Below are 20,977 nucleotides of genomic sequence, written 5' to 3'. Positions count from 1 at the left end.
GGGACCGATTTAATGATGAAACTGAACGTAAAAATAATCTAATTTAGACTACAGCCTTCATGACCCACATTCATCGTGGACAAAGAAACCAGGCTGCTCCTTTCAGCCAAGGAATTAAAGGATTTGGTGTCTGGAGCGAGGGAGGAGGACGTTTGCTGGGCTGGACCCTCACCAGAGATTGCGGTGTGCGCTCAGAGCGTGCAGGTGTGAGATCACTCCGAAGATGTGCACATTCCTCCTCTTGCTCATCCCAGTGGGAGGTGTAATGTGCCTGTAGGTGAAGCTCAGGAGTGGGAAGCAGGAGATCCAGGTCCCACTTCCAAATCTTCATCACATTTTAGCTTCCAGCACATCGTCTCCTGATTTAGCTGGTTTTCCTCCATGCCCTGGAAATGGAAGCTCTCTCCATGGCTGGAAGCTGATGCCATTCGGTGCTGATGGATGTGGGAAGGGTTGGGCAGGGCCCTGGGGTTTGGGTTCGTGCCAGCCAGGGCTCAGCTGGAGGGGGTCGAGGTGGGCTCAGAGGGTGCTGCTTGCCCAGAGCATCCCCAGCTCAGCCCAGCTTGCCCCCATCGTCCCAGACTGGCCTGGGTGGGAAGGGAGCTTAAAGAGCTGCTCAATCCAGCCCTGCCATGGGCAGGGACACCTTCCACTGTCCCAGGCTGCTCCAAGCCCTGTCCAGCCTGGCCTTGGGCACTGCCAGGGATCATGGGGCAGCCACAGCTGCTCTGGGCACCCTGTGCCAGGGCCAGCCAGGAATTCCCAATTCCCAATCTCCCATCCATCCCTGCCCTCTGGCACTGGGAAGCCATTCCCTGTGTCCTGTCCCTCCATGCCTTGTCCCCAGTCCCTCTCCAGCTCTCCTGGAGCCCCTTCAGGCCCTGCCAGGGGCTCTGAGCTCTCCCTGGATCCTTCTCCTGTCCAGGTGAAGCCCCCAGCGCTCTCTCCCAGCCTGGCTCCAGAGCAGCGGGACTCCATCGCTCCCATCCCGCCCGGAGCCGGGGCCGGGCCGGGCTCAGGGGTTTTGCGGTGCCAGCCCCGCCCCGGGGCCGCCCCCCGCCCGCCGCCCCCTCCCCAGCGCGCTCCGCCCCGGCGGCGGCTCCGCTGCGCGCGGAGAGCGGCCCGGGAGAGCCGGGGAGCGGCAGCGGGAGCGGGGCGCCATGGCCGCGGTGCGTGAGGGGGGCCGGGGGCGGCGGCGGGGCCGGGGCCGGGGCGGTGGCACGACCTTGATGCTTTGTCCCCCGGGCAGGTGACGAGGGGCACCGCGACGCGCCGCAGCCGCCTGAAGCGCTCGGACGGCAGCACCACCTCCACCAGCTTCATCCTGCGGCAGGTCAGCGGCCGGGCACGGGCTGGGCTCAGGGACGGGGCTGGGGGGGGGGACTCGGCGCGGCTCCGTCCCGCCGGTGCCAGCGGGGCCGGGACCCCCGTGCCGAGCGCGGCGGGGCCGCTGCCGGGGGATGCCCCAGCCCCGGCTCCGGGCACCGCACGAGTTGCGAACGCCGCGGGAGTTCGGGCTGGGCTCGGCGCTGCGCTTGGAGCCGTGACCCCCGGGAGCGGCCCCGCATCCCGGCTCGGCCGTGCTCCAGCCGGATAAACCGTGGATTGTCCTCGCCTTGGGCTCCCAGCTGCCATTGACCCGGTGGGCATTTCCTGGTTATTCCCTGTAACACCGGGAGCTGCACTTGGCTCAGGGAATGGAAGCGGAGGTTTTAGTGATCTCCTGAGTTTAGGATTTCTGGGAAAAAAATGGTTTTAAATGTGTTAAGAGCATCGGCATCTCAGGTTGGGGCTCCTCAGAGCTGATTCCACAGCAGCCCCGTGCACTGCAGGAGCACTGGTAGCCATCGGCATGGATCCTCCCGATACCATTCTTCTTTTCCTTCTCTGTCACCCTTTTCCTTCCCTGCGCCCCTTTTCCATCTCTCTTCCCAGTTTCCCACTCCTGCCTGCCAGCTGTCCCTCACTCGAACACAGACTGACATCCCGAGTCCCCCTGAAGCATCACCCTCACCTAGAAAACGCTGCTTGCAGTAAATGTTATCAATTTGATTTCAAAGTACAGGATGTGGAACCCATATCCCAGATTCCTCAGTGACTTGGGCAGGAATTTAAGGAAGCTCAGGGAAAGCGGAACTGGGCCCTTGACGGCTTCAGGGACACTTGTCATGCGTGGAAGCGTGTTGTGCTCAGGACATGGAGGTTGGTGTGTCAGGGAAAGGGATTTAAGTAACCCAGGGAAGTTTTATTTTGCTTGGTGGCATCTCCTTGTCACTGCTCCAGCCCGGAGCAGAGCCGGAGCAGCCGCGTGGGGCTGGCAGTCCCCATTTCCAGGGTGACATGTGAGAGTCTCAGGAAGAACCTGACGTTCTGTGTGATCTGAGCCGTGGAGATTGGAGTTGAAACAAGGATAGATGAACAGAAAGGCAGTTTTGGGTTATGCTGGAGGGTTGTGGCAGCCGAGGAGACGCTGCCGGCGGCCGTGGGTGCTCCTGGGAGATGTCCTGGAGGAGCTCTCAGCTTGGCAGGGGTGTTGCTTCCGGAGGTGGATTTGTGCCACATGGAAACTCAGGGTTTGTGGTTTAGGCAGAGGGTCACTGGCATCACCTGGAACACCTGGTGTCCGAGGGAGCAGGATGTGACCTGGGATTTTGGAAGCCTGGCCTCTGCCTGTCTGTCTGGTTTTGGGAGGAAAGGGGGCACCCGCTTCACTCCTGACCCCCCTGAGGTGTTGCTTTACACATTGGATGGGCGCTGCCAGTTAATAATAGGAAAATCAGGTGCTGGGATGTTTTTCCTGTCCTCTAACTTCCCACTGGGAAGTTTTGCCTAATAACAATCAGGCTCTACCAGCAGAAGTGGAACAGAAAGTCCCACCAGCAGGGATTAGCTTCAGGTAACACTGTGGTGCTTGTAGGTCTAATTTAAACACAAATAGGAATTCTGCCAGTGGGATTTGCAATCAGTGTCCCAAAAGAGTTTAAATCTTTTGTAGATCTTGTATACATTAAAAACCGAGCACCAGCTTCTTGCCCAAGTCCACAATACCTATGGAAGTTCTATCCTTGGTTTCGTTCTGTGCCTGGGATTTGAACTCATAACTTGACTTTTCATTATGTTGCATTTCATTTTTGGTTTCGATCCATTGCTCAGTCTAATTTAGTAAGGAAATAGTGTTTGGAGGAGCTTTTGGCTTTGCATTTTTTTGCCCATGCCGTGTGGTGGGAAGCAAAGAGGGTCTGTGGTGCTGAGTCCTGGGTGTGTGTCCACAAGGACGGAGCTCCCAGCTCCAGCCTCTCCGTGTGGGAAGCTGCCACTGCCCCTCTTTTCTGTGGGAAATGCCTCATCGGAGGGCACAGATGGAGTCCTGTACTCCCAGGAGCACACAGGTGTGTGCTGGAAATCAGTGGGATGATGCTTAAAAACGCCCAAAGTGAGTGGGATCGTTGGTGTCCCGGAGTGACTCCTGATGCAGGAGATTCCCAGCTGGTGGGATGGGCCCCAAATCGGTGGCACAGCCAAGCCTGGGAGCAAGGCTGGCACTGAGGGGGTCAAGTGTGGCCTTTGAGCAAGGAATGGGTGCACAAAACTGTTCCTCTGACGTGGCAGGTGCTGCTCAATTAGAGCCAAGAACCCCTTAAGGGACAGGAGTCAATTATAAGACACTAAGTAGGGCAGCTGGAAACATGTGCTTGTGATTGCACACAGTGCTGGCATCGCAGCTCCTGGTTGTGCTTCCTGGGAGCTTTTGTGTTCCCAGCCCTGGCGACCTCAGGATTTGCTGTTCTCCCTTTGGATTCTGGCAGTAGCAGTTTTATTCCCTGTGATTTCTAATGGGATTTATTTCACTGACAAAAGCTGGGACCTGTGCAGAACAACAAGCACCCAGAGGGTGTGTCGGAGCATCCATCACTTCTTGGGATGCTGGGGGTGGAAGTTCAGCTTCCCTTCCTCCTCCTCCTCCTCTTTTTTCTCCTTCTCCTCCTCTCCAGGTGTCTCCCAGAGGAATATTTACACATTTTGCTTTTTGTTGACCCAACTGCAGCCCTTGTGCAGGTGAAATTGAAACATCCCCTCAGGCAGGGTCTCCCTTTGGAATGTTCTCCCTCACACCTCAGGGCCTGGAGCCCCAGGAGCAGCTGAGGGAGCTGGGAAAGGGGCTCAGCCTGGAGCAAAGGAGGATCCAGAGGGATCTTTTTCCTCTCTGGAATTCCCTGACAGGAGGGGGCAGCCGGGGGGGTCGGGCTCTGCTGCCAGGGAACAGGGACAGGAGGAGAGGGAACGGCCTCAGGCTGGGCCAGGGGAGGCTCAGGGTGGATACTGGGGAGATTCCTTCATGGAAAGAGTCACCCAGCCCTGGCAGAGCTGCCCAGGGCACTGGAGTGCCCATCCCTGGAGGGATTTCAAGCCCTGTGGATGTGGCACGTGGGGCAGGGGTCAGTGGTGGCCTTGGCAGGGCTGGGGACAGTTGGACTCGATGATTTCAGGGGATTTTTTGGTACCAGCAGGGCCTTGTAATAAAATCTCCTTGAAACATTCACAGGAATCAGTGGAAATCCTTCCCAGCTTGTGGCAGAGAGTCCAAGTGAAGCCACTGAGTGTCCCCGAGCAGCCCAAGGACATTTAACTTCACACAAAACTATATTTAGATGTGCAGTTTATTTCTGGAAGTTTTTTGCTGCTTCTTTAGAGATAGTTGAGGTTAAAGCCAATTTTCTTTTGAGACTTAGTTACACCTGGTGCTGCATCTCTGGCAGCACTTGTACCTTTGTAAATATAATTTTTCCTGTGTAATATTGAGAGGAAGAGAAGAGCAGCATTTTCTGTTATCAGAGCAGCTCTCAGGCTGTAACAACACTTTAAAGGTTGGGGACATTGCGACAAAAGAATTTGGAATCTTTCAGAAGAGTTTTGTGGCCTTGTTTCCATCGGGCTCTGCTCGTCAGTGACCATTTCTTGATGAACTTTTCAACGTGCATCTGAATTCTTCCCAGAATTCAGCATTTTTTGTCTCAGAATCCTTTTCCTCAGCGTGAGATGAGGACTCAGAGCATCACCTGGGGACTCTGGTCTCTACTGGAGGCAGATGCTGCTGGGAGCAGGGTCCATTCCAGTGGGAGCCTGCAGTGATCCAGGCATTCCTCAAAATCCAGCGCTGATTAAATGGATAAAATACGTGTCTGCAGAGGAGCAGAGCAGAGGTTCGGTAATTTAGCAGGATGAGCTCAATCCTGCCATGAGTCATTAATTTCTAAAATACAGCTTACTGTCATGGAATGTGATTATTCCTCAGGCACAGGGCTGGGCTCTTGTTTCCCTCTGTGCAGTGTTCAGGAGCTCTTGAAGCACTTGACAGGTGAATCAAAGGCTGAGCCCTCTCTCCCCAGAGCAGCAGCCCCGGCACGGCTCTGCCTCGTCCCTGCTGCAGTCAGGCTGCTCAGCTCAGCAGCTCTCAGGTTAAGCCATTTGATGAAGTAACAGACAGTGGATTTAGTTTGTAAAAGGCAAGATTTGACGGTGTAAATCTAAATATTGAGGTTGAATCAACGAGGGGAATTAAGGCTTGAAGGGAAATAAGTGTACCTGGGATGTCTTGCTTGAGTTTGCCTCAGGTTTGAAGTTTTCTCCTGCATTCAGCACCACAGAGTTTACAAAAGGTTTACAAAAGGACTTTGGAGCTTTGGGGAAAGCAGTGTTTTCTGCAGATGTCACAGAATCCTGGAATGGTTTGGGTTGGAAGGGACCTTAAAGCTCATCCTGTTCCACCTCCTGCCCTGGGCAGGGACACCTCCCACCATCCCAGGGTGCTCCAAGCCCTGTCCAGCCTGGCCTGGGACACTTGATGCTGCTGGTTTGTCAGTCCTCATGGCCTGAGTTTAATTCCAGGTGATTTTTGAGGGTGGTTTGCTGTCGGCGGGGCAGAGGTGGGGCCATCCCCAGTGTCAGGGCTGCACTGGGATGATCCATGGCAGGATTTCCCTGTGCTGGACTGGGGAGCTTCCATGGAGTTGTCCCTTGGCAGCTGGAGAGAAACCATCCCACCGACAGGCAGAGCTGGGGTTTTGGAGTGTCTGCAGTGACCTTGGTGAGGGTCACTGACACCTGTGGTGAGGAAATCCTGGGAGAATGAGGAATGGAGTCAAGTCCTGCTTCCCTACAGCTTCCAGTGTGGGCTCCAGGTGGGCCCAAGGGTTCCAGGGCATCCAGAGGGCATCTCTCCATAAGTTCCTGCAGGATGCTGCCCGTGTGGATAAGGTCAGAGTGATGGGATGCACAGCTGGTGCCTTTCCCAGAGTTTCCCGATGTGGCTGGAGGGACTGATGGACTTGGAGCGTGTCCTTTATGGAGCTGGGCCAGGGCAGGCTCAGGCTGGAGATCAGGAAAGGTTCTCCCCCAGAGGCTGCTGGGCACTGCCCAGGCTCCCCAGGGAATGGGCACGGCCCCGAGAGCTCCAGGAGCGTTTGGACAGCGCTGCCAGGGATGCCCGGGGTGGGATTGGTGTGCAGGGCCAGGAGCTGGATCTGTGATCCTGTGGGTCCTTCCTGCTCAGGATACTCTGTGACTCCATGGACCTTCACAAGGTTGAAATAACAGTAAAAGGAAGTGAAATGGATTTTTTCCTTTTAATTATAAAAGAAGGAGTAGGAAAATTGGCTCCTCTCCTTAATTCTGTCATCACCACGGCCGTGCTGAAGCCAGCAGCCTTCTGCACATTCCCGTTTTTCCTCTGGAAAGCTGTGTGGCTGGGAATCTCTGTGGCACCGGGAGGCTTAATTGAATGTTTCTTAATGTTCTAATTGAGGCCCCAATTAGGTTCTCACTTGGTGCTCCGTTAGAAAGCGATTTTGTGTGCGCTATGTTTGCAAGCAAATCCCGGTCACGGCTGTGTTTTTCCAAGGAAAAATGCCCCAGCTGTTTATTTCTGGCTGTGTTCGGAGCCTCCACAAGCTCAGGGCAGTTCCAGGGGTGATGTCCATGCCGAGGTGTCCGTGCTGGTGCAGCACACGGAACTGGGACGCGATCCATGTCCCCAGCGCCGTGGGGATCGGAGCGCAACCGCAGCTCCTGGAATTGTCACAAACCCGGGAGGCAGCGCCGAGCGGACGGGATCTGTGCCGTGGATTCAGAAAAGTCGGAGCCTTTGGAATGCTGCCTTTTCCAAAGCCCGTGTCCTGTTCTCCAGCAGATGTGCTGACCGGCTTATTGTCTCCATGGCAACAAGGTTTGGGTTTGAAAATAGCCGAAAGTCACCCAAGAAAAGTCAGATATTAATAGAGAGCAGCGTAGGGACGGAGAAAAAATAGGATTTGGCTACTCCTCACCCCAAATTTGGGGGATTTGGGAGTCATCTGTGTCTCCGTGCCGGCTGTGGGTGTTTGTTTACGTGTCTTTGTGGAGCGTGATCTATAAAATTAATTCTCTTTAGTCAAGCAGTGTTATTCCAACGAGGCATTTCCGTGGTTGGAGCAGCAGAATGGGAGCAGGATGTGAATGGGGGATGTTTGAGAGGTGAGAATGAAAAAACACCTTCACAAACATGTAAATATATAGATTAGAAGAGTATAAATATATATATATATATACACACACATGGTATGAATTCACAATGCTCCTGCTGTCCCCCTTCAATATTTAATAGGTAAGAATGAAAAAATACCAAAATACCTTTACAAATGTGTAAATATATATTTTTTTAAAAGGTATAAATATATAAATATAAATATAAAATAAATATAAATGTATAGGGTATGAATGCCCAGTGCTCTTGCTGCCCCCATTCCTGCAATGAGGAGCCTGGAATTCAGGAATCCTACGTGACCTGATCCACCCTGAGTTCAATCCAGGATTGAAACTCCCTGGGCAGCTCCATCCCCACCTCCCACCGCCCACCTCCTCCTCCCAGTGCCACCAGTTTGGTTTTCAGGGCCAGGATTTCTGCTGGGTGGTGCCTGGTGTGATCCCAGGGGAGCCCTGGGAGCAGATCCGGGGCTGTGCCGACGTTTCTATGGACACCAGCACACATCCCATGGATTGTGCGGAATGTGGGGGAAGCAGAGATGATGATTACATGGGACTCCATGCTCAAATATGTTCTGTTGCTCTGAAAAGAGCATGGCAGAGACAGAAATAGCTTTTTATCCTAAACCCCTTAGGTTTTGGGGGACCCACAGAGTTGGAAAAAAGAGCTCTTGGATTCCTTTCTGTTGGTTTCAGGGTTAGGGGGGGAAGCCTGATGTGAATAATCTTCAAAATTGGCTTTGAAAAGTAATCAAGCAGAGCTCTAAGAAAATAAAATCTAAAATTCTGGAGCCACTTGCCATGTTAAAAAGAGCTGCTCTTAAAAGAGTTTCTGGCTGATAGTCAAATGGAATAAAAAGAATCCCAGAATCCCAGACTGGTTTGGGGTGGAATGGATTTTGAAGCTCATCCAGTTCCATCAGGGACACCTCCCACTATCCCAGGTTGCTCCAAGCTCCATCCAACCTGGACTTGGACACTGCCAGGGATCCAGGGGCAGCCCCAGCTGCTCTGGGCACCCTGTGCCAGGGCCTCACCTCCCTCCCAGGGAACAATTCCTTCCCAATCTCCCAGCTAAACCTTTTGGTAATGACTGATGCATAATTTGACAGCTGAGACAAGTGAGAGAGTTGGGGTAACAACGTGTCTCTCCTCTGCTGTTTCAATTGTTGGCTGCTGGTAGTGAGGTCTCCAGATGAAATGGGATTGGGAATAGCAAGGCCTTGCCTGCCTTCCCCTTTCCCTCGAATAAGATTGGGAAGCTTTCCTCAAGCACAGGGAGGGAGGTTGGAGATCGCTCCCAGCCCCATTCTCTGCCCCGGTACAAACCCCGTGGGGTTTTGTGCCCTTTCCCACCTCACCCCTGCTGTGGGAGGTGCTGCTGCCGCTGGGCTGTTGGGAATTTCGGAGCCTCCTCATCCCTGAGTGTCCCCACTCCAAGCCCTGTGGGTTGTGCTGTTTGCAGAGGGACCTGGGGGTGGGGTCTGCTGAGAGCTGGGCTGGAGGGTGTTGAACACCGAAAGGTTCTGGGGGAAGCACGTCCTGCTGGTTACACCCAGCACATTCCCACTGAATCATAAACCCTTGGTATTCCCTTTCCTCGACACTTCCGTGATGAGCATCACGCTTTAGGGAAAACCTTTTTTTGTCCCAAATTAGAGATTGAATGTCCTTAAGTAAAAGGCTCTTAAATCCTGACAGTCTGCAGTGCTCAGGTCTGGGCTGTGCCATCTTTTCCTGCAAGGAATAAGCTGTAACCTCTGCCTAGTTTTCCTTGGATCCCGTTTCTCTGGTTGGTTGTGCTTTATGGTGGTTGTTCTCCGGGCTGCTGGGTTTAGTGCTTACCCAGGCACTCTTTTCCCAGCTTACATAAGGCACCTTTTCCCATTTATCCGTCCGGACAGCGGGAGCTGCCGCCACGTCTCCACATCTCCACACGTTACTGCACGTAATGCACTTTGATATCCCTGGAAAAATCGGACATCCCGAGCCAGGCAAGGCAGTGAAATAATTCCAGGCTGGAATTTTGCAAAATCCCTTTGAAAACACTCCTTTGGAAGTCAAGACAACCCTTCCGTTGGGATAATTATTGGGATTTGCTGGGTGACACCTGGGTTTAAGCAGGAGAATCCCAGCCATGTCTTGGAAGAAAATCCCAGTTATGCTCCTCACTTGTGACTCCAGTAAGCTTTGACAACTCCAGAATTACATGTCCCTTTCCAAAGAGAAAGGTGGATTATGTGAGGATTTTCCAGCCAAATTCCATCGTTGATTTGGATTTGGATTTTGCTTGCCCAGGTTCTTGTGGTGACTTACGTTCTCCACTTCTACCTCAAGGGCTCAGGGGACCTTCTCCTGGACAAGACCTTCTTGGGGACAACACATGACATGTAAACGTTCACCCCTGTTTTTGTGAAGTGTTTTTGGAGCCTTTTATGCCAAATTCCCTCTGGACTTCAAAGTTCAGGAGTGGAATTTTTGTACTGGGAATTAGTTGGGGCGTTTGTTCCTTGGGTGATCTCTTCTGAGCAATGGGAACTGATTTTCCCATTAGGAGCCATTTCATAACCTGGTGGGGTTTTTTTCCTGCTCTCTTTTATTCATCACAGAGTGATAAAAATGCCCTCAGCACTTGGCGTTTCTTAGGCCTTAATGACCAGCCGAGGTTAATGGCCCGAGATGATGAAACCTCCAGCCAGGCATTCATCTTCAAGTGCCTGCTGGCAATTAAGGCTGAAATATTCTCCCCCTGCTTTGGCTCTGAGCATCTTGGGCCAGCAGGAGCATCTTCTCCTCCCTCTCCCTGCTCCCCACACGTCGGGACTGGGGGAGAAAAGCTCCATCCCATGGGACAATAACTCTGCTCCGCTGTGGATGAAGGAGATGTGTGACCTGGGGGTGGCAGAGGGGAGAGCTGGTGGTGCTGGGCTGGGTGGGACATCATCTTCACATTTCTGGGGGCTGTGATGGGAGGAGAGGGAATCCAGGAATTCCAAGTGGAACCCACTTCCTTGGAGGGGAAGGTCATGTGGAGATGCACAGAAGTGAAGAATGAGCTGGGGTTGAAAGAGCATCAGGAAGGTGGGGGAGAGCAGATGTGAGAGCCAGAGCCACGGTGAGAGCGTGGGGTGAGTGCTGGGTGGGAAGGATCCTTGTGCAATGAATCGTGGATTCGGTAAGGTTGGAAAAGACCTTCAAGATCCTCAAGTCCAACATCAACCAGCACCACCAGCGTGCTCACCAGTGACCCAAGTCCCCAGGTGCCACCTCCACGTGTGTTCTGAACACCGCCAGGGGTGGGGACCCCACACTGCCCCGGGCAGCCCAGTCCAGTGCTCTACAACCCTTTCCATGAAAGAGCTGTTCCTAATATCCAACCTAAACCTCCCCCAGCACAACCTGAGGCTGTTTCCTCTCCTGCAGCTCTTGGCCTCACTCCTCTTCTCTTTCCTCTTCCATTTCCACTTCCATCTTCCTTCTCCTCCAAAAGCTCCCTCTGGACTCTGACCTTGGCTGTCTCCTCCTCACCACTGCCTCTCATTCCTCTGCACTGAATTTCAGCAGCTGCCTCATTACCCACTTTGTACCAGACAAAAAGAGTGGGAAGAGGGGAAATCCCAAATTTTTACTATAGTAACTAGTTAAATTTGGGTAAGGACGGCACGTGGGATTTGTTTTGTTTGTTTCTGGTTTTCCTGGGAATGTTGTTACTCTCTTTAATTTCCCATTCTGCGTGTCACAGCTCGTGTCTGTCCCTTAAAAGGGGCAGTGTTGTGACACTCCCTCCCCAGCTCATGAGAGCTGCCCAGTGGACAGGGTGTCACATCAGCCAAGTGATGGGAACAGATTGAGGGGTAAAAAAACCAAAGATCTCCCCAAAACCTGACAGAAAACCAGGGGCAGGGAAAAACGTGAGAGGAAGAAGGAGAAAAGGAGCGGGGGAAAAAGACCAAGAAAGGAGAGGTGGGATCTGTCTCTGGTTTGTGTGCAGAGAGTCTGTGAGCACAGAATGTGGGCAGTGGCCCTAAAGAGTGGGTGACTTTCATAACTCATCTTCTGTCTTTGTTCCCCCCATTCTTAGGTGTTCTGGAAGGAAAATTTTCCCTGTTCCTTTAGGGAGCAGTTAAATGTGTCCTAGCCACGCTCACTGGTCCTGGAGCAGCATCCCTTTTTTTTGCCTTTCTCTTTTCTTTCTGGTTTGGTTCCTTTCCTTTTCCTTCTCCTTGCACATCTGGGGAGAGGATTGGTGCAAAAAGTGGCAGCAAGGGGACAACAGCAAGACCACCAGGAGTCATCTGCTGCCTCCTGCCACGGGATGGGCTCTCGATGGGCACCCTTCATGTCCAGCCTCTGCCCCTCTCCTTTTTCCAAGGTATTTTTCCAGGGATGTCGTTTGCAGGGTTTCTGTAAGGCACTGAGACTTCAGCACGTGGTCCCTGTTCTCTCAGTTAACTGAGGGGCCAAACCTTCACAAAGGAAATTTCCTTGGCCCCAGAGCCTCACCATCCAGCCCATCCAGCCTGGCCTTGGACTCTCCCAGGGCTGGGAAATGTTTTATGGATTCATTTAATGCACTCAAAAGTTCTTCTGCTCCGAACCGTCCACAAGTGGGGGAGCAGCTCACATCCCTCCATGACAAACTTCTGGACATTTTAAACTTCTTCACGCTCTTGTGCTCTGGCTCCTCTCTGTGTTGAGTGATTTAGGAAGCTTTCGTAGGTTTCCATAACTCACAGATAACTGAGAATCCCCTGCACCACCAACCCCTCACAGTTCCCAGCTCATGGCTCCCCAAGTCCAACTCGCAGCTCTTTCACCTGCAAACCCTTCCCCTCCCCTTTTTCACAGGTGCCTCTGATTGCTGTGATGGTTAAATGAGAGGTTACCACTTAGAGGCAGCAAAACCAGGAGCTGGGGAATTACAAGCCGGTGTAATTTATGCAGGAGCAGTGTGGGGGAAATTGCAGCCTACTCCTGTTCCACATAAATTATGGATGTACCTCCTTGGAAATAGCTATGGAGTGGGTTCAGGGTTTTTTTGGCTAATGAATCATGCCCTGAATTTCTACAGTACCTACATTGACTCAAATTTGTCTCCTTTTGGCCCCACCTTTCTTTTTACATCATCTCTAAACTTTGCCTGAACTTGCAGCTCCGGATGTTCCTTGATTTTCCTCACAACAGAACCATTCCTTGAAGACCCTCTTTGGAATAGGGGCTCTTAAATTTTTTCCCAGAGCCTTCCCATGTGAGAGTTTCCATCTTATGCTTTGGAGATCTCTGGAGAGATCCCTTGGCTGTTTTTGAAGGATCTATGGGAATAAAATGTGTATTTAGGAAGGTGCAGCCTGCTCCTGTGTGCATATCCATGGATTTAGAAGCTTTGGAGCTGTGGCCTTCAAGCCAAGGCTCTGGGCAACACAAAACCTTTGGAGCTGGGTGGGGAGATAAAGGAATTGGAAGGTATTCCTGAAGGAAGTGAAGGATGCTGCTGCCCACCACGTATTTGTGGGTGTAACATACAGATAAAATATTGGTATTTCTGCAAGCTAAGAGGGTATTTAGAGGAATGCCGTGTGCAGCCCTAGGAATCATCCATGAGGAATACCTGGGGAGCAGCTGGGCTGGGATCTGAACTCCTCCACTGCAGCAGAGAGAGCATCCACCAGCAAGGAGCCGCTTGGGAAGGGCTGCGGGAAGAGAAGGGCTTTGAGCAGGGTGTGGAAGGTGAAGAGCGGTTGTTTGGAACAGGAGAAGATGGAACAGCTTTGGACCTAAAATCAGCTCCAAGGATACAGAACGTTATGGAAAGAACGAGTGGAAGTGTGATTTTCATGATAATAAAGGAGTGGGTGGAGCGGCGTAGGCACGACGGGAGAGGGGTGGAATGAGGAGATGCAGGGGGGAGAGGGGGCTCGGTGCTGAGGGAGGGGGTGGCAGGCATGGAAAACCATTTGGATTTTGCCATGGATGCAGCAAGCAGCATTTCAAGATGCTAAAGAGAGACACTCGGAATATTTTATTGTCTTGTGCGAGGAGCCTGCCTGGGCTATATTTAACTGATCTCATGTGTGCTTTCCTGAGGAATCTGTGCAGTTTGCCCCGTTTTATGTCATTTCTGAAGCACAATTATTTGTGTTCTAGTGGAAGGTGCCGCTGCCCATGGCAGGGGGTGGAACAGGATGAGCTTCAAGGTCCTTTCCAGTCTGGGATTGTGACTCAGTGCCACATGCAGCACAGCGGTTTGTCAAATACCAAAGGACTCCAGTTCAGGCCCTGGCCATATGCTAATGTAACATATGCTAATGAGCAGCTAACGAGCGGGGAGGATGCTCTGCCTGAATTTACGGCATCAGTTCCCTGGAGTTTTGGGGAATTTCAGCTAAGTCTGGCTTGGAGAGGGGTAACTTTGCTCGACACAGCAGTTCCAAGCCCTGCTGTTCTCCCCTTCAGGTCTATTATTAGAATAGACCTTCCTTGGTACAATGTATCTTAATAAAATCCCTGGTTTTTTTCCTATTCAGTTCTATTATTAGAACACTTTCTTGGTAGAGTATATTTTAGTACAAGCCCAGACCAAAATGCACTGTGCTGATGGTTTCTTCCTCCCCAGTATCCCCTGTCAGGCCTGTGAACTGGTTCTGCTGTGTCCACCCACATGTTACTGGTTTGCAGGGGTTAAAATCCTTTGTTCCTAGAAAGCCCTTTTCGGGTTGGACCTAGAAGGCAACAATTCAGGGTTGGATGAGCTCGCACTATTCCTATGGAAACAAAATGCTGTGCAGAGAGAAAACCCCCAAATTGCAGAGCATTATTGGAAATCCATGACCATCTGGAGGGAGAAGCCTGCAGGGAGGTGTCCATGTGGATCGCAGATCCACCACTCCTGACACAGCGGATCCCCAGGGATCTGCCTCCCTGACTTCCACGGTGCCCGTGGCAGCTGTGATTCAGTTTGTGCTTGAGGGGATTAAGCCAGGCTTAGAGGGTGCCTTGAGCGTCTGGCACATCTCCAGTTTGCCGTGGTCATCCCAGAATGGTTTGGGTTGAAAGGGACCTTAAAGCCCATCCCAGTCTACCCCACCCCTGCCATGGCAGGGACACCTCCCACTGTCCCAGGCTGCTCCAAGCCCCAATGCCCAGCCTGGCCTTGGGCACTGCCAGGGATCCAGGGGCAGCCCCAGCTGCTCTGGGCACCCTGTGCCAGGGCCTCCACACCCTCCCAGGGAACAATTCCCAATTCCCAATCTCCCATCCATCCCTGCCCTCTGGCAGTGGGAAGCCATTCCCTGTGTCCTGGCCCTCCAAGTCCATATCCAAAGCTCCTCTCCAGCTCTCCTCCCCATGTCTAGGAGAGCAGATACAAATGTCCTTGCATTTCCAGCAGGTATCCAGCAGGAATAATAATCTTCCAAAATACAAAGTTTTGGCAGAAATAAAACCTGTGTGTTCCCTGGAATGGGGGCTGGGACCGTTTGGGTTGTGGGGGCACAACCATGGGGGGAACGCTCCTGTTTTGGATCAGCTCTTGGTTTGGATCAGCTCCTGGTTTGATCCTGTCCCTGGTTTGGATCCTGTCTCTAGTTTGGATCAGCTTCTGGTTTGGATCAGCTCCTGGTTTGATCCTGTCCCTGGTTTAGATCCTGCCCCTGGTTTGGATCAGCTTCTGGTTTAGATCCTGCCCCTGGTTTAGATCCTGCCCCTGGTTTGGATCAGCTCCTGGCTTGGATCAGCTCCTGGTTTGATCCTGCCCCTAGTTTGGATCCTGCCCCTAGTTTGGATCAGCTCCTGGTTTGGATCAGTTCCTGGTTTGGATCAGCTCCTGGTTTGGATCCTGCCCCTAGTTTGGATCAGCTCCTGGTTTGGATCAGCTCCTGGTTTGGATCAGCTTCTGGTTTGGATCCTGCCCCTGGTTTGGATCAGCTCCTGGTTTGGATCCTGTCTCTAGTTTGGATCAGCTCCTGGGTTGGATCCTGCCCCTGGTTTGGATCAGCTCCTGGTTTGGATCCTGTCTCTAGTTTGGATCAGCTCCTGGTTTGGATCCTGTCTCTAGTTTGGATCAGCTCCTGGTTTAGATCAGCTCCTGGTTTGGATCCTGTCTCTAGTTTGGATCAGCTCCTGGTTTGGATCCTGCCCCTGGTTGGGATCCTGCCCCTGGTTGGGATCCTGCCCCTGGTTTGGATCATGTCCCCGGCTCTTCCGTGGTCGCATTCCCTCCCTCAGCCACTCAGATCTGATGCAGGAGTCAAGTACAAACACTTGAGCTGTTGTCTGAACAGTGACATTGTGGTTTGGGCTCCAGGAATGCTGGGTTTGGTGGTTGTTGTTGGTGCTTTTTCTCTGGTGTGGCCCCAGAGGTTGGGCTGAGTCCTAGGAACAGCGGATTGCTGACGGTCTCAGCTGCAGCTTGTTTGGATTGGTGTTATCTCGCTCTTTTTTGTGAGTCCCTCCACCCTCATGGCATCAATTGAGGCATTTTGTCGGAACAGACAACACTGAATTCCGTGGGAATGAAATAGCTGATCCTAGAAAAAACAGGAACAGTGTTTATAAGAGTTTCAGACCACTGGGACATGTATTCACTTACATAGAAAGCCACTAATTACCTTCTAAAAGCCCCTTTCCACAAAATTCTTCCTTATTCCTTATTTTTCCCTCAGGGAGGGTGAACCTGGCACATCCTGGCTCATGTGGTGAGCCCATTTTGTGAGAGGTATTTGTGGGAGTCAGTGCTCTCAGGTTCTTGTGCAGTGTTAGGATGAAGATCTCCTTGATTTACAGCATTTCATGCCTGTCAAACACACAATTCCCATTTCTTTACAATCTCAGATCCATAGAAAAAATGCTTTTCCAAGAGAATTACAGGCAGGAAAGTAATTAAAAGGAAAAATTCCATGCCCGGTGTGCATACACGGTTATGTAGCAGCAGGAGCTGAGTTTCTGGGATGGAACTCTGCAGTTCTGGTCCAAGCCACAGGATGGGGATGTTGGATTAAGGCTCGCTGGAACATCCAGTCGTTCAGCATCGAGTCCTCGCGACTTTAAGTCCTTTTCATCATTAAAATGTGGTTTTTATATTTTTCAAAGTGCTGAGCACAGAGCTCGGCTCAGGGACAAATACCACAAACACAATGGGATTCATTCCCAGTGTTGTTCCTGCTGATTTTCAGGGAATAATTTGCAGTGCTGGATGTCTGTAAGAGGCCTGGGTTATCCCAGGAGAGATGAGTTGGAGGTACAAGGAATGCTGCTTCCAGGAATTCCTGATTTTTGTAGCCCAGGTAAGAAAAACACAATGCTCGTTCTTGCCTTAAGTGTACATTTGTAGAATCCCAGAATCCCGGGATGGTTTGGGTTGGAAGGGAGCTTAAAGCTCATCCCAATCCACCCCTGCCATGGCAGGGACACCTCCCACTGTCCCAGGCTGCTCCCAGCCCCAATGTCCAGCCTGGCCTTGGGCACTGCCAGGGATCCAGGGGCAGCCCCAGCTGCTCTGGGCACCCTGTGCCAGGGCCTGCCCACCCTCCCAGGGAACAATTCCCAATTCCCAATCTCCCATCCATCCCTGCCCTCTGGCACTGGGAAGCCATTCCCTGTGTCCTGTCCCTCCAGCCCTTGTCCCCAGTCCCTCTCCAGCTCTCCTGGAGCCCCTTCAGGCCCTGCCAGGGGCTCGGAGCTCTCCCTGTGTCCTTCCCTTCTCCAGGTGAACATTCCCAGCTCTCCCAGCCTGGCTCCAGAGGGGCTCCAGCCCTGGAGCAGCTCTGGGGCTCCTCTGGGCTCTCTCCAGCAGCTCCAGGTCCCTCTGCTGCTGGAGCCACTTCCAGGGCAGGCATTGAGCTCGCAGGAGGCGCGAGGCCGAGTGACCATCCAGTGACAGGGCATTTATGAACTGCTCAGGTGAAATCCGTGCCGTGCCATCGCCCCTCGCAGGGGGATGCCACTCCTGGTTCCGGCGGCATTGGCAGCACTTTGTGGCTGCGTGAGCTGAGCTGCAAACACCACAAAATAAATAAAAACCCGGTGCCAGCCTCCAGAACTGCTCCTTGAGAGCCGTGGGCTCACTTCCCTGTGGGAAACACTTCGGCCTTTGCCGAGCCAGGCTCTGGCTCCCGCCACACAGAGCTCCTCAGAACTTATCAATAACTTACCATTGATCAATACCAGAGACAGCTTGGACTTCTTGTTGGTTTTTTTTTGGTTGGGTGGGTGGGATTTTTTACTTCTCTCATCAACAGTTTCAGTTAGGCAGGATACTGGGAAGGAATTCCTACCCTGTGAGGGTGGGGAGGAGCTGGGATGGAATTCCCAGAGCAGCTGTGGCTGCCCCTGGATCCCTGGCAGTGCTCAAGGCTGGGTTGGACGGGGCTTGGAGCAGCCTGGGACAGTGGGAGGTGTCCCTGGGCATGGCAGGAGTGGGACTGGATGGGATTTAAATCCCTTCCAACCCAAAATATTCCGTGATTTTCTGATCCCATGATTCTCTTTTATGTTTTTCTATTTACCCCACAATCCGCCGTTGTTTTACTGTGATGGGTTTGACACAAAAGTGTCATTGATTTCTTTGATCTCCTCACAGAGCTGTTGGTTTATGATAAAGTTTCATAAAAATATTTGTTCTGAGAGTAGAGGATGGGAATTCCAGCACTTTTTTTTCCAAAGAAGAAAATTCCATGTTGTCAGCCCACAAGTAAATAGAAATCCCCAGTGGGCACTGTGGGGGGGAGCTGGGTAGGTGGCACTGCTGAGATTTGGGGTGATGTAAATTAAAAATCAGGGGGTTTTAACTAAAAAATCTTGGATTTTCTTCCAGATAAAATTGTAAAAAAAAAGAATTGGCCAAGTTAGCCAGATTTGCCAATGCAAATGACCCCATTTGTGCTGCTTTGACACCATGAAACTGTGAGAAATCTGATAAAACAGCACTCAAGAGGTGTTGTTTTCCCAGCTGACTGGTCCATCCTGTGATGTGCTGTAGGGAAGGGTCTTTAATAGGGAAAAGGAGGTTATTCCCCCACCCTGCCCTTGGGATTTCTCTGGGGAGAGGCCACTGCTTTATTGTCACCTTGGCAGCTGAGGTAAGAGCACGTGGCTGTGTCTGAATCACAGCTTTTCCCCCCCAAAAAAATCTTCCAGGTCTAGATATCTGCTCCATAATATTATCTTTTATACTTATATTTTGATATTATATTTTATTATTTTTCTTTATATATTCAACTTTTTTTAAATTCAAGTTTGCTCAGAAACTTGGACATGGAAACCAGCAGAGGAAAAGGTCTCCCAAGGTCTTCTCTAGGATGACTTTATAGATTTATAATTAGATACCAAAAATGAATTTATGATTTCTAAGCAGCCTAAACCCCCTGGGAACGTGTGTCAAGGCTGTCTTCTCTCCTTATCCCGGACTGGTAGAACTGGGAATGCTGGGGGTGATCTCAGAGCTGGCTCAGCCTTTGGTTTGCCTTCTAAGAGCCCTAAAAACATCCTGCTGATGTCAAATCTCTGCTCTCTCCTCCCCACGTCGTGGAGCACGGGGAAAATCTGGGAAAAGCTCTAAAGATGGAATAGTTCTGAGTCATGGAGACACTAATAAACACTCCCACATGCTGGCAGTGCTCAGGTTTGGTTATCCTAAATAATCATCATTGCTGCAGTTCGTCATATTTGGCGATTTTCGGTTTGTTCACTAAATCAGGAGCTTCAGGAAAGCTCCAGTTCCTGGGTCGAGCTGGGAGAAATAGTAAGAGAATATTTATTTATTCCCTTTGCCCAGAATTGTGCAGCAATTATGACAAAACGAATTTATTCCGGGTTCTGCCGATTGCCATGGAAACCCACATGGAAAATAGCAGTCCAAGGCCACTTAGCATGAGAAATCCAGGGGTTCAGCCCTTATTAACTGATTCATCCTATAGATTTTGGGGAAGAAATCCTTGAAATGGAGGCGCTTCCCTTGTTAATTGCAGCTCTGGTGGAACAGTGGGAATCCTCCTGGGAAAGGGCGAAGATGCTCTGGCTCGGAGCGGCTCTCCTGGGATATCCAACCTTCTGCTTTGCAGAACTGTGCTGCCTAATTCTGACTTTCTAACAGCAATTAGTGAGGGAGGACAAGTGCCTGTGCCAGGCAGAATTCCCAAGTGGGAATGGCAGCCTAATTTTAGGTGCTTGTTGAAGGCACCACCCTCAGTGCTGTGCTGGAGCTGCAGTGTGGGGCTCTGGACTCGGGACACTCGGGCTGTGGGATCCACTGGGATGAAAGGATCTCGTGCAGGTGTGATCTGGGAGGGTGCAATGACTCCAGGAATTCAGGAATTTAATATTATCATGGAATCATTAGGGTTGGAAAAGAGTTCTCCGAGATCATCGAGTCCAGCCATTCCCTCAGCACTGCCAGGGCACCACTGCCCCATGTCCCCAAGTTCCACATCCACAGGGCTTGGAAATCCCTCCAGGGCTGGGGACTCCACCTGAGCACCCCTTCCATGAAGGAATTCCCCAATATCCACCCTGAGCCTCCCCTGGCCCAGCCTGAGGCCGTTCCCTCTCCTCCTGTCCCTGTTCCCTGCGAGCAGAGCCCGACCCCCCCGGCTGCCCCCTCCTGTCAGGGACTTGTGCAGAGCCACAAGGTCCCCCCTGAGCTCCTTTGCTCCAGCCTGAGCCCCTTTCCCAGCTCCCTCAGGAATTCTCCAGCCCCTTCCCAGCTCCATTCCCTTCCCTGGACATGCTCCAACTCTCAGAAATAAAAGCTGACCTCAGTTGTTCCCAAACCAGCTGGTTTAGAGCCACTCTCTCCCTGTGTATATTCATTTTTAAGTGGTTTGTAGCTGTGATTTTATTGAAATCAAAGAGAATTTTGTTTTCCCCAATTGTGCTGGAGAAGCTTCCGAATTAAAGCTGGTACTGATTGATTTCTGATGTTCCTCTGTCTCCAGAAATGGAAGTGTTAAGGAAAGCATTCAGTGTTACCCTCGTGCTAAAGCTGAAAGACTTTCTCATCCTGTGCAGATTTTGCACATCACTGGTGTATAAATATGAGCTTTGTGCTCTGAGTCATCCCCGGGGGGAGCTGCAGAGGAAGGGACCGGGGAGTCCTGATAATGCCTCGCTGGCTGTTCCATGGAATCACAGAAGTTCAGTTTGGAAAAGGCCTCCAGGATTGTCCAGTCCAGCTGTCCAGCCATTTCTGATTGAGATCACGAGCCTTGACCTGTGCAGAGCCAGCAGGGAGCGATGCAGGAGAGCTGCTGGTGGAGAGGCAGGCAGGGAATCACAGAATATCTGGAGTGGGAAGGGACCCATGGGATCATCCAGTCCAACTGCTGGCCCTGCACAGACACCCCAACAATCCCAGTGCCAAAGAATCCCAGAATGGTTTGGGTTGGAAGGGACCTTAAAGCCTATCCCTGGGCTTCAGGTTCCACCCCTGACACCTTCCATTATCCCAGGCTGCTCCAAGCCCCAT

The 20,977-nt window shown here is 51.8% G+C and overlaps 1 protein-coding gene across 7 annotated transcripts in view; it reads left to right on the top strand.

Annotated features, from left to right (window-relative positions):
* The first annotated feature begins 1,104 nt into the window (after positions 1-1,104).
* The window catches only part of CACNB4 (calcium voltage-gated channel auxiliary subunit beta 4), a 78,118-nt gene continuing 58,245 nt past the window's right edge, over positions 1,105-20,977 (top strand). For all 7 annotated transcript variants that reach the window (XR_007204673.1, XR_007204671.1, XR_007204672.1 and 4 more), the window contains exons 1-2: positions 1,105-1,169; positions 1,250-1,333. Coding sequence is in view for 4 of the 7 variants with exons in the window: in XM_048308820.1 (XP_048164777.1) it covers positions 1,161-1,169; positions 1,250-1,333 (93 nt within the window). In the remaining 3 variants the exon portion in view is untranslated. The remainder of the gene's footprint in view (positions 1,170-1,249; positions 1,334-20,977) is intronic.

The sequence above is a fragment of the Corvus hawaiiensis genome, chromosome 7 (genome assembly GCF_020740725.1).
Source record: "Corvus hawaiiensis isolate bCorHaw1 chromosome 7, bCorHaw1.pri.cur, whole genome shotgun sequence".
Lineage (NCBI taxonomy): Eukaryota > Metazoa > Chordata > Aves > Passeriformes > Corvidae > Corvus > Corvus hawaiiensis.
This window is presented reverse-complemented; position numbering and strand designations above follow the sequence as displayed.